The sequence below is a fragment of the Anopheles stephensi genome, chromosome 2 (assembly GCF_013141755.1).
Source record: "Anopheles stephensi strain Indian chromosome 2, UCI_ANSTEP_V1.0, whole genome shotgun sequence".
Taxonomy (NCBI): Eukaryota; Metazoa; Arthropoda; class Insecta; order Diptera; family Culicidae; genus Anopheles; species Anopheles stephensi.
The window spans coordinates 14,373,933-14,385,039 of NC_050202.1; the positions used below are offsets into that span (position 1 = coordinate 14,373,933).

The window sequence follows — 11,107 nt, forward strand, 5'->3', positions numbered from 1 at the left end:
TTGCAGCTTCGCATAGTAAAAACTTTCTTGACCAGCCAGCTGTCCAAACAGCTCGGCTTAAAAGCTCCATTTGTTTTGATCGTGATTTCCCCACGCAATTTCTTATGTAACGTGTTGTGGACGTGTTGTTGTACGGTCACTTTCACCAACCGTCCAAAAAGGTTCACACCGCAGTCCGTTCCGTGTGAAAAGTTCCAGGATACAGCAGCGAAATGCTCAAAACGGGCACGTTGGCCGCACGCCTTGTGCACCACAGTTTGGTCGGCGGTTTGCGCACCGGTACAGCTCCAGCATGCCGCTGGCTTAGCGATGATCACAGCAAGGGAGGCGCAGTCGGTACGGCCGGGTCGGATGTTTCGCCCAACCAGGAACTGCAGCTGACGTATCTCACCGAGGAGGACAAACAGGGTATCGCGGTGCTCGGTCTGAATCGTCCGAAGGCACGCAACTCCTTCAGCAAATCACTGGTAAACCATCTGCTCGACGCCATCGAGGTGCTTGCGCACGACAAAAACGTGCGTGTGGTGATCCTGCGCAGCCTGGTCCCGGGGATATTCTGTGCCGGTGCGGATTTAAAGGAACGGGCCACATTTACCCCACAAGAGGTGAGCCGCTTTGTGTCGAAGCTGCGCCAAATGATGGTAAACATCGAGCAAATGCCAACGCCGGTGGTGGCCGCCATCGACGGTGCTGCCCTTGGTGGTGGGCTCGAGATGGCTCTGGCCTGTGATATGCGTGTGGTGGCCACCAACGCTAAGCTCGGATTGGTGGAAACGAAACTCGGCATCATTCCGGGTGCGGGTGGTACCCAACGCCTGCCGCGCATTTTGAATCCGGCCGTCGCTAAGGAGCTGATCTTTACCGCGCGCCAGTTCAGTGGTGAGGAAGCGAAAGCACTCGGCATTGTGAATCATGCCGTACAGCCGAACGATACGGGTGATGCGGCGTACCGGCGTGCGCTTCAGCTTGCGATGGAGATCGTCCCGAACGGACCGGTCGGAGTGCGGATGGCGAAGAAAGCGATCGACAAAGGACTGCAGGTGGACATCGGTACGGGGTACGCGATCGAGGAAGCTTGCTACGCGCAGGTCATCCCGACGAAGGATCGTCTCGAAGGTTTGCGAGCGTTTGCCGAGAAGCGGAAGCCAAACTTTATCGGAGAGTAACGGAATAGGCGCGCGCTAAACGCAATTCCCGGACATGGTCGAACAGTAGGGTATAACTCTCTGTGATAGATGAAAGTGCATTTATATTCCATTTACACACACGCATTTCCAACGCTTCGGTGTTTGTCCCGTATCCCGACTCAAAGTTTTTTTTTTCGAATGCGAATTAAGACAAACCGGCGTACCTGTGGCTGCCTTGGCGGTGCCTCCGTAGATGGAAGCGAGTTGAATAAACCTATCTACTAGAAGATAAAAACAACGCGCACTGTATTCGTCTTCGCTCAATTTACAACTTCAACAGCTCAGCCAACTGCTTCCTGGTGTCTTCCGGTGACACCACCTGGTGTCCGATGGTTTGCGGGTGGCTAAAAATTTCATAATCATTACCACCGGGACTAGTTTTATCACCAAAGAAATGAATTTCCCGGAACGGTTTCGTTCGCTTGGAAATGTGACGCAAGCAGAACGTTTTATCCCAACCGACCGGGTACACGTCGAAGCTTATCTGTCCACCGATACTGTACGTAAGATCCACTTCGGAGAATTGTTCCTTCAGTCGGTCAATCATCGCCTGACGCACCCGATGCGTTTGGTCGTACTCGTAGAACTGGTTGCGTTCTTCCCGGGAACAGTTGCGCCCGATCGGGGACACATTTAGCATACCGTTCCGGAACTCGATAAATGTACCGCGCTTGATGGGCAGCTCCAGGTCGGCAATGTAATGCAAACAGTAGTTGATAAATCGCTTCAGCACATCCTCCCCCAGATGCTGACTGATAGACATTTTGCCCATCTCTTTCCCCGATTCGTACTGCACCAGCCCGTTCTCCGGAAACACGTAGTCGAACTTTTGCAGAAATTCTTGCCCATTCAGCTGCTCGCACATCTTCTCCAGATCCGAACCACCCACCACGCCTAGGGTTGCCCTTGGTAACACGGATTCGTACAGGAACGTTTTCATCTCCTCCGTAATGGATTGGCGCGGTGTCGTTAGCGTTCCGTCCACGTCGAAAAGAATCAACACATCTTCACGGTTAAGATCCATGGTGGGGTGATAAAATGGTGCTTAAATATTAACCGACTTAATATAATTAAATAGTGACACCGTTTCACTACGCACTCAACGCCACTCGGCAACTGGTCCCGTGCGAATGTGTACGATCGCGAATATAAACATTTTTACCGGCTGTCATAGAAAGTAAACAATCCCTACGTGGAAGGGAAGAAAAGCTCGCCGAAAGCTTCACCAGAACTGTCAACTTCGCACAGTGGTTGATGCAACTACCAAAACAAAGGGCGACTTGAATTTGAAAAAAAAAATTGAACCGTGCTTTCTGTCGTTTTTTCCACGAAATCAATTTTACTTACAGAAAGGATCCGTTTATATTAATTCAAAGAACAACTTGCTTGATTTAATTCAGGACTAAGCCTCCATAAAATTGATTCCATGAAGAAACAATATCACACGTAAAAAATGCCACGCCAATACAGTTTGCATCACCTTGCAAACAGGCAAGAACTCGGCGCACCCACACGAATAATTACTTTTCACGATTTAGGTTGCAATGAACGGTACAACGATAACGTGATTTATAACAAACCACTCACCACTGCAACACTTTCCGTATTCGTGACATTATTCTGGATTACTGTGTTTCCTCATTCCCCCATAAACTGCGATATCACCTAGGAAAGTGTAATTTGCATACCGCCATCGAACAATGCAACGCCTATTCTAAACCTGCCCACACACCTACACCCCACAAGATCTACACCATAATTAATCAACCCCTTGTCAATCGTTCCCTCTATGTCCCCAGTACCGAACGATCCTTTGGCTTTCTTCGATCGTACTTACGCAATCAAACGGGGAGCAGAGTTTGTGTGAGGCCAACTGGCATACAATTTTTCTACATCTTTTAACATGTTGCATTTCGCTGTAGAAGATCAACCGGAGTCCGTTGTTGCCCGTTTATGCAATAAAATTCCACCCCCCCTAGATGGACTTTGAAGCAACAAAAACATTGGACGTCTGGGACTTTCACCCTGTAGCCGGAGAGGTCTGCTATTTTTAGCCTACCTAACCCCTAACCCATCTATTGGCCTACCTACGTGAGTTCATACTCCAGCGTGCAAAAACCCACTTACCCGTACTGCACTATTCGGGATCTGATGGCGACGACTGACCGGCTGTATCGGGTGGCCATGTTGCTTTTAGCAATTGGGATCTTTTGACCGGGGTTACATAAGCGCCATGTTTCGATTTATCATTCAGGCCACAAAATGCGTTCGACAAGATGCTGCACGATGGCGAAGAATCAAAAAAACCAAAAAGAGTGTTATTTGGAACGGTGCGGAGTAAAACTTGTTTCGGGTGAACCGTGAACCCCAATCCCTGGTTGGGGTTGGGTGTGCTAGCGAGATTCGGAACGAATTGCAACGAAATTGGGACAGCTTCAAACTCCACTGTATGAGTGTATGAGTGAAGATTAAAAAACGACATCATTACTCTATATAAAGTCTTCTTTAAAGAAAAAAAGCAATGCAGTAATTTATGCAACGCTTTAAGTCCGATATCTTGAGCCTGGGAGGCTCATTAGATATTCATAATACTCGAATCGAACCAAATTTAAAATTGATGCTATATTAAGAACATGACCAACATGTTACCTCGCTTATAGAGAAGAATTAAGAGAAGAAAAGAGCTGCCATTTTTATACCAATTCTACAAGACGTCATTTTCGTACCCCAAGAACCACCAGCGTACAATCGAGTACATTCAATCTTGCACGCTCCAAACAATCAATCGTTTGTGTAAAAAAAAGAACGGTTCCGTTTCATCCATCCGCAACTGGCATAACATCCAGCCAGCTCATGGCCCCTAACCAACACACTTCGTACTGACATAAAAAACTAATCTTCTAAGCGCATTACTCCAATTAAAAGTTAATACTACTTGAAGCTTTTCAGAGCGAAGGCAACAACAACAACCTCTCCCACTAACAGGTTCGCCACAAACTTGAAAGGCGGATATATGTTTCCACCGTGTGCCTCTAGGTGTCTGATAAGAAGTCCCCACCACGTCGGTCTCCCCCCCGCGAGTCCGATCGAATGGTTCGAAAGCGCGACGCGTTGCAAATCGTGTCTGCTGCCAAGCCGGTTTACCAGCTCAAGGTTGACCATGTTTCGGGGTCCACAAACACGGGGGGGGGGGGGGGGGGGGGTCCAAATGTTCCGTCTGCTGGTCAAGAACTGGTCTGCCTGACGGCGTAGCTCTCGCTGTTCCAGATCGTCATCCAGCTACCGTGATGCAAACTCTGATCTCCTTCCCAGTTTGCTGACGTTGCTGACGGTAAGGTAATGTGTGTTCCAGGGCTAACAAGAGGAAGCGATTGCACTTCAAACATGTGGTGGATCCTCTAGCGCACGGCCACGACACCACAACACGACCGGGGTGCTCACCACAAATGGGGGAATCCTGTTGACCAACATGCGATAACCGGTCGATCGCTATCGGCCACATCTCCGATACTTATCTCGCCATCTTGGAAAACGGTAACTTGGTTCCGTTGATTAGATTGCTTTCGGAGAAGGGTGGGAGGGACAGTCGGTTGCTCTACTTACCCGTCCTGTACTCGAGATGTGTCAGCTGCAAGTGGGACTCCGAAGTAGCATTACTGTAGTCAACGCAAGATTGGGACACTTGATGATATGATAACGCGTCTACCTCTAGTAGCGCCCAGTTACACTCCAATGCTATTATGCACGAATGCATCTAATGACACATTACACGCCGACTCACACTTCCTGTCTTACGCCTTGCTCTTATTTGCCAAAGTGCAGCCAACGTCATTACCATGCATTATTACATCATGGCGATCGGAGACGAGAGAACTTACCGAATCGCTCACCGAACACAAGATTCGTCCGACGCGGAAGTGATCGTACAGCCTTCCATCTGGAGCACGTCCGTGTAAGGAGGGGAAAAGTGGTCCAACGACCCCCGCAGGTAATGGTGGGCGGCGATGCAACCAAATGCAATTCGGTTTCAATTTTCGGTGATCTTCTCGGTCTGAAAATAGACCTCTCAAATGATCAACATTTGAGAGCGGCGTAATAAGAGTTTCTGTGAGGCAAAGGCCTCACACCGGTGAAAAGCGAAAGTATCTATCCGGTTCCAGGCTTCGTTCGACTCACCGACGCCCGATAGAATCGCTTTCCACTACCTACTTGGATGCTGCCGTTGTAGGCTTCTCTTCCGGGATTTTCGAACCCACCGTGATCGAAAAATATCTCCACGCGAGCAAAGTAGGCGAACCTGAACGACTGCACGTGGCTGAACTTTCCGCAATCGAATCCTCGGGCATGGATTATTAGGTAATCGTACGTCGTCGTGCCCAGCCTTTCTCGGGTGACTTTCGCGTTGGTTGGTTAGCTAGTTAGCTAGCTAGCTGCTGTCCCCTTGCAGCCTCTCCCTCTCCATCCCTTCTTTACCTCTTCCTCCTAGGGTCTGTCTTTCGCCCCCGCTTATTAGGTGGCGGCGTTGTGGGCTTCAAGCCACCGAAAACCGAGCAGGCTAGCACTGGTTTCACCTTTCGGGCGCAAGGCCCGGTTTTGCTAACGACGATGGCTGTCGCCTGCAAAAGTTCATTCAACTTGCAACCGAAGGAACTAGGAAGGGCTTTTAGCTGGTTGCTTCGATTGGTTTACAGAGAGCTTTTTTCAGAAGGAACCAAGCGAAAGGGTTTATCGACCGTTTGGCATTTAAAGCGGTGGGAAAGTTCTTCCTGTTCTGCATTACTTATTTAAATGTAGCATTTGCAGAAAAATTGAGTGTTGAATGATTAAATAATCAATTAAAGAAGAGAAAAACTATTTACAAAAAACTCTTGGTGATACAGTCAAAAGGTTATTGTAAATATCGGCATAAAGGTGTAAAAACGCCAAAAATGGTTTATCAAAACAGTTTGAGAACCAATTTTCAGAGAGAGAGAGAGAGAGAGATAGAGAGAGAGAGAGAGAGAGAACAAAACAAGGAACAGAGCAGATCATCATATTTACAGTGACCGCCAAAATAAAGTGCCCACTCCTTATTTCTAACAATTTTCTCCACTTTTGATGTTTAAAAATGAAGCTTATTAGCTTCAACTGTAATATTTTGTATACTTATTTTTTATGTTCTCTTTAAATATTCAATATTAAAATACTTCAAAACAACATTTTTATACACAGTAAAAATAGTTAAATTTTAAATAGTAAAAATCCCACTGTTTAGGAGCAAAAACTATACTAATACGTGAAATCTAACTTATTTTAATAACTTCTATATTCTCTTTTCTTATTTATGCTCTGTTAAAATCGCTTTGGCAGGGTTTTCTACTACATTTAGGTGCTGATTGTTTATTTTTTCCATAGCAGGGCCGTTAAGCCTCTGTGGCTCTAAAATGCTAAATGCTACAGGTATTCAAAATTCTCCTATAAAGTCTCGATTAGGACGTGATTAGGCCTTTGCAGATTGAATTGGATGAGCTCTTCGAAATTCCCAACAATTTTAAGCCATTAAGATGTTTTAAAAACTGACAGTAAGTCCGCGTTCATTGATATGCCACAGAACAGTTCGATCACACTCACTTGCAACTAAAGGGGTTTCTGAATCTTGCAGGCAATCACTCTGGCCTTCGTTTTTGCATCTGTTTTGAGTCTTCAAGAGCGCATAAAAACGACATACTTAAAAAATATTACAAAGCAAAAGCGTCACTTTTAACTAAATAACTGGAAGCAGTTTAAAAAAAGGAATAAGTGGGCACTTTATATTGTCGGTCACTGTATGCTGTCCATTTGAAGTATTTAAAAAGGAAAATGGTGAAAGATGTTCCCATATGTTGTTCATGGATGATTAGAACAATTAAAACGATCAACACTTCAGCTTGTCGGCAATTGTACGTTCAAAGCCGGCGATGAAATTACGTTACAATCTGTAACTATAAACTATAGCCTCTTAATACACCATTACAGTCTCAAGAGCCTATAGTGAAGATTGCTGGTACAAAGTCTGAAACACCACCTCTGAGGATGCATTTTACAACATGCTACAATCCTTTTAGAGTTGTGAGCATGCGATCAATTCTAGTTCCCCGTCGTCTTCAACCATTCACTCGCCACACACAAATAAAAGCTACAGCAACGCAAGGTGTTTCAGGGCCGTACCTTCTTAAGACAGTGCGAAACCAGCCAAAGCCTTTCGAAATCTGGACCAACCCACCGCTGTAGAGGGTGGCGTTGGGGATCCTTTCCTTTGACTCCCTTCTCTCTCACCCCTCCTTCCCCGGTAGAGTTGACGATTGTTCGATGACGACGTCGACGAGTGCTGCCAATACACGTTCTAAATTGGTTCCACTCGATCGCACAACCGAAACGCTCTAGAGTTGGTTTCGTTTTTTCTAAAAAAGACGGAAACGCTCTTGTTTTCGCTGGGGCTTATTAGCTAGGGCTGTATAGAGTGCTGGATCCCTTTTGCGACTCGCGGTTTCCACAGCACAGTTTGAACAGTTGCACGGCGTAAAAGGTTGAATAATTCGGCCATGTAATTAGGTGCTTCGAGAGAGGACACCCCAAACAAACCAATATTGGGAGCAAATATTGAACGTTTAATCAGCAGCTTTAGTGATGAATAAAAACGAAGGATAACTAGCTATAAAAATGAATGAAAAAAACCTAAGCATTGCGATAAAAATATTATGCCCTAACCTATAACAATATTTGAATTTACATTTCAAATTTAAAATTCAAAAACTTCAAGCATTAAGGAATGATTTCCTAGCTCAATCCTTTTTATTTTTTTAACCATCCCACCACCTCTATAATCATAAAACCATTAATCACATTTATCAATAGCATTGTGTTCGGTGGGCACCACTTGCGAAAGGAAACCGTGACCCTCACGTGGAAAAGGAGGCTACTCCCAAAACCTCTTCCACGTTGATGTGTCACACATTCGACGACCATGACGGATCGGACGAACGCACCGAACCATGAAAGCAATGCAAACACGATCGTGCACTGTGGTGTATTGAGGTTTGAGGCTGACATTACAAAGTTTTGTGTTCCACAACCAAACACTTCGATTGATAATGCGTTTACAAAACTATGTTTCATGCCTCGTTTTGCCCGCTCGCTCGCTCGCTCGATCCCTTTTTTATTCGCCGAGTGTTCCCTGTCGATACGGGCTGATCGCTTGCCAGGAAGGGAAAGGCGAAAAAATGTCAAGGCTAGCGAGATAAAAGTGAAAAGTTGTGACAGTGGGTTTGCAAACTACTACCACTACTACTACTGGAAGCTGTTTGGAAGCTGCTGTAAGCTCCAATCACCACTTTTTAACCTAGGAACGCACCTCTCTTAGATGACAAGCAAGTCGTCCAAGCAAAAACACCCAAGAGGTGGGAATAATAGTATCACGACAACTGGGGACTGATTTGTAGCAGGGCGACAGACAGGGTGTAATATCAAGGCACGGCGACGCAAGTGGCCAAATGAAAATGAAACTCAAAAGCAAACAGGTTTCGCTGCTGTTGCGCATCCTGGACCCTGTTCAGTTCGGTGATGTCCATCGCGATGAGCCTATTTTTGTCGGCAGAACAGGTTCCCCGTCTAAAGGTCAGTTGGAATGAGCGTCCCTTCCCTGGTTGGCGAAAATGTTCTTCGTTGTCTCTTCAGAATTCAGAAACTCTCCAACAATTGTTAAGTTTAGTTAATTTAAGCTTTTTATTGTGATGTTGAATAGTGCTTTGTGGTTCTATGGCTCTACCGCGACGTGCTGTAGTGAGCTAGTCACGTCGTTAGAATGACACCGAACGATCTGAACAGTCTGAAGGGTAATTTTTTTTTATTCATGAAGAACGGCCTGGCCGTATTGCTGGTAATTTTTAAATTAACTCTTCACAATTTACATCCTCCAGAATTGTTATCAAATATTGTTCAGAATGGATTTGTTTTAAACAAAGAAGAAATGTGGACTAGTTAGAAAGCAAAATGAGATGTTTTGATCTTATTTTTACCCTCTAGGAACGATTGAAGTGTTCTTCGCTAGAACCTCTTTTAGGTAGTCGAAAGTTGTGAGTTGATGTTTCAAAAATGTTCCAAATTAGACATGATTGTCTGCTAATTATTGACTAATTATACCCATGATAATGACCAATGTTACCCGGGACCAAACAGAAACGCCTGCGTTCTTGGAAACTACCTTAATTTCTTTTCCAGAAAGCTTTATAAGCTTTTGAGAACCTAATCTATTATCGACGCAACATTGTAATGAAAGTTAAAGTCATTTTGCTACTTAAAAATGTAGATAAATATATTGCCCCAATTCTAAGTCGTTTTCATGGCGCTTCAAAGTTGATATGATTCCACAACAAGCCTTCCATAACTATTTAATCATTTTATAAAACATTCACTATGAAGTCCTGCTTATGACGATACAGACCGCATACTGTAATACTAAAAATATAAATTAAATAGATAATAAATAAAATAAAATGCATCAGTGCGACAGCTGTGCCAGCGGGTCTTCAATCGATGGAACCGGGGTACAAATCTCATCTGGCCCGTTCCTCCATAGTGAAGATTGACTATCCAACTATGCGGTATCAATAAGTCTAGTAAGCCTGAAATGATAGGCATAACCTTAAGAGGTCGTTAGTTCTTGGCCTTAGAAGAAGAAAATGTTTTTTTATAGTTACTACAACTACGAACCAAGAGTCTTGTGTGGTTTTTTTGGAATTTTATTATAAGTAACAAAAAAGTTAAAGCTGTTTTCGTATGAATAACAATAGTCATAGAACTCCCGTCAGTGTCTTTTACACGTTTAAATTATATTTCTGGCTCTTTAAGTTATCCAGTTTTCGTGATAAATAAATTTGAAAAGAATTTACGATTGAACATGAAGTGTTATTTTACTGCGAAGAATGATCGTTTGCAACAACTTTCATTTAACCTAAAACACCTTTAACATTTTGCTTACTAGCAATAATATTCTGAAACAGATCCACTAACTATAAGAAGCATTTAGTAGGGATAATATTGTAAAGCAGTTTCTGAAGAATTTAGACGAAGTTCTGAAGAATATTCTAACGACATGGAATTAAGCCGACATAGTTACATCGATGGAAACTAGAAGAAATAGTATAACTTTCATCAGAAGCTTGCGTCGATATTGACTTTCATACATCATAGTTATTAGCCTCTAAAATTGCTCTCGTTTTCTGCCCATCATGAAAAGCTTGATTGTCTGGCGTTTCTCTCCTGACATGGCGAAGGCCTTCCCAGAGGCCTTACATAATACGTGACTGAGGTCATTGAACAGGGCTGGCAGAACAGACGTCATGTACAGCAAAGTGAATGTACTGTAAAGTAAAGACACAATCAACTTACGTACATTTCCAGCATCAAAGTGGCAACATGTGCCACCCACCACCACCAGCGCCATGATAAGAAAGGTTATCACGGTGTACCATCGGAACACAACTTCCGGTACATCCCGAAACTGAATGTGCTTTTCTTGAAGACGCAAATACACCAACAGAGTGTGCCAGAGCAGTGGTGGACCTTCTGGTGCAGCTTTTTTTTTGGCCTGCCGATCGTACCGACACGCATACACACGCAACACCAGATAGAAAGGGGTGGGGGGGAGCGAAAAGCACAACGTGACCAATATATATATCCAGTAATGCCAGCTCGGTTCATTACATACGACATGCACGACATGCTACGAGGAAACTGGCTGGGCATGTTTAGGGGTTGATGGTGGTAGACGCACGGTTAAGCATGCAATCGGTTTTGGGGTGGTGTGCCAAGTGGGGGGGGGAGGGGTTGCAGTCATTGTGGGGGACCCCATTAAAGTTACCGTTAGACCAGCCGTTTGCAGCGAGCGTTCGGGTGTGTAAGAA

The 11,107-nt window shown here is 44.6% G+C and overlaps 3 protein-coding genes across 3 annotated transcripts; 1 reads left to right on the forward strand and 2 right to left on the reverse strand.

Annotated features, from left to right (window-relative positions):
• Window positions 1-24: 24 nt before the first annotated feature.
• LOC118504158 (methylglutaconyl-CoA hydratase, mitochondrial) lies at window positions 25-1,427 on the forward strand. The gene has a single exon (XM_036038291.1). The coding sequence runs from the start codon at window positions 213-215 to the stop codon at window positions 1,164-1,166; it is 954 nt and encodes a 317-aa protein (XP_035894184.1). The 5' UTR covers window positions 25-212; the 3' UTR covers window positions 1,167-1,427.
• LOC118504159 (probable phosphomannomutase) lies at window positions 1,224-2,344 on the reverse strand. Its single transcript, XM_036038292.1, has one exon. The coding sequence runs from the start codon at window positions 2,209-2,211 to the stop codon at window positions 1,453-1,455; it is 759 nt and encodes a 252-aa protein (XP_035894185.1). The 5' UTR covers window positions 2,212-2,344; the 3' UTR covers window positions 1,224-1,452.
• A 2,044-nt stretch (window positions 2,345-4,388) lies between these two features.
• On the reverse strand, window positions 4,389-6,368 carry LOC118504161. Its single transcript, XM_036038294.1, has 3 exons — window positions 4,791-6,368; window positions 4,629-4,725; window positions 4,389-4,541 (listed from the first exon to the last, which is right to left on the reverse strand). The coding sequence occupies exons 1-3, from the start codon at window positions 4,939-4,941 to the stop codon at window positions 4,412-4,414; spliced, it is 378 nt and encodes a 125-aa protein (XP_035894187.1). The 5' UTR covers window positions 4,942-6,368; the 3' UTR covers window positions 4,389-4,411.
• Window positions 6,369-11,107: the final 4,739 nt, after the last annotated feature.

Excerpts from the sequence above, each read along its gene's own strand:
- LOC118504158 (XM_036038291.1), top strand. The coding sequence starts at position 213 with ATGCTCAAAACGGGCACGTTGGCCGCACGCCTTGTGCACCACAGTTTG.
- LOC118504159 (XM_036038292.1), bottom strand. The coding sequence starts at position 2,211 with ATGGATCTTAACCGTGAAGATGTGTTGATTCTTTTCGACGTGGACGGA.
- LOC118504161 (XM_036038294.1), bottom strand. The coding sequence starts at position 4,941 with ATGCATTCGTGCATAATAGCATTGGAGTGTAACTGGGCGCTACTAGAG. Across the intron at positions 4,726-4,790 it reads ACATCTCGAGTACAGGACGG|TTACCGTTTTCCAAGATGGC; the intron begins GTAAGTAGAGCA and ends AACGGAACCAAG. Across the intron at positions 4,542-4,628 it reads ACAGGATTCCCCCATTTGTG|CCCTGGAACACACATTACCT; the intron begins GTGAGCACCCCG and ends TCCTCTTGTTAG.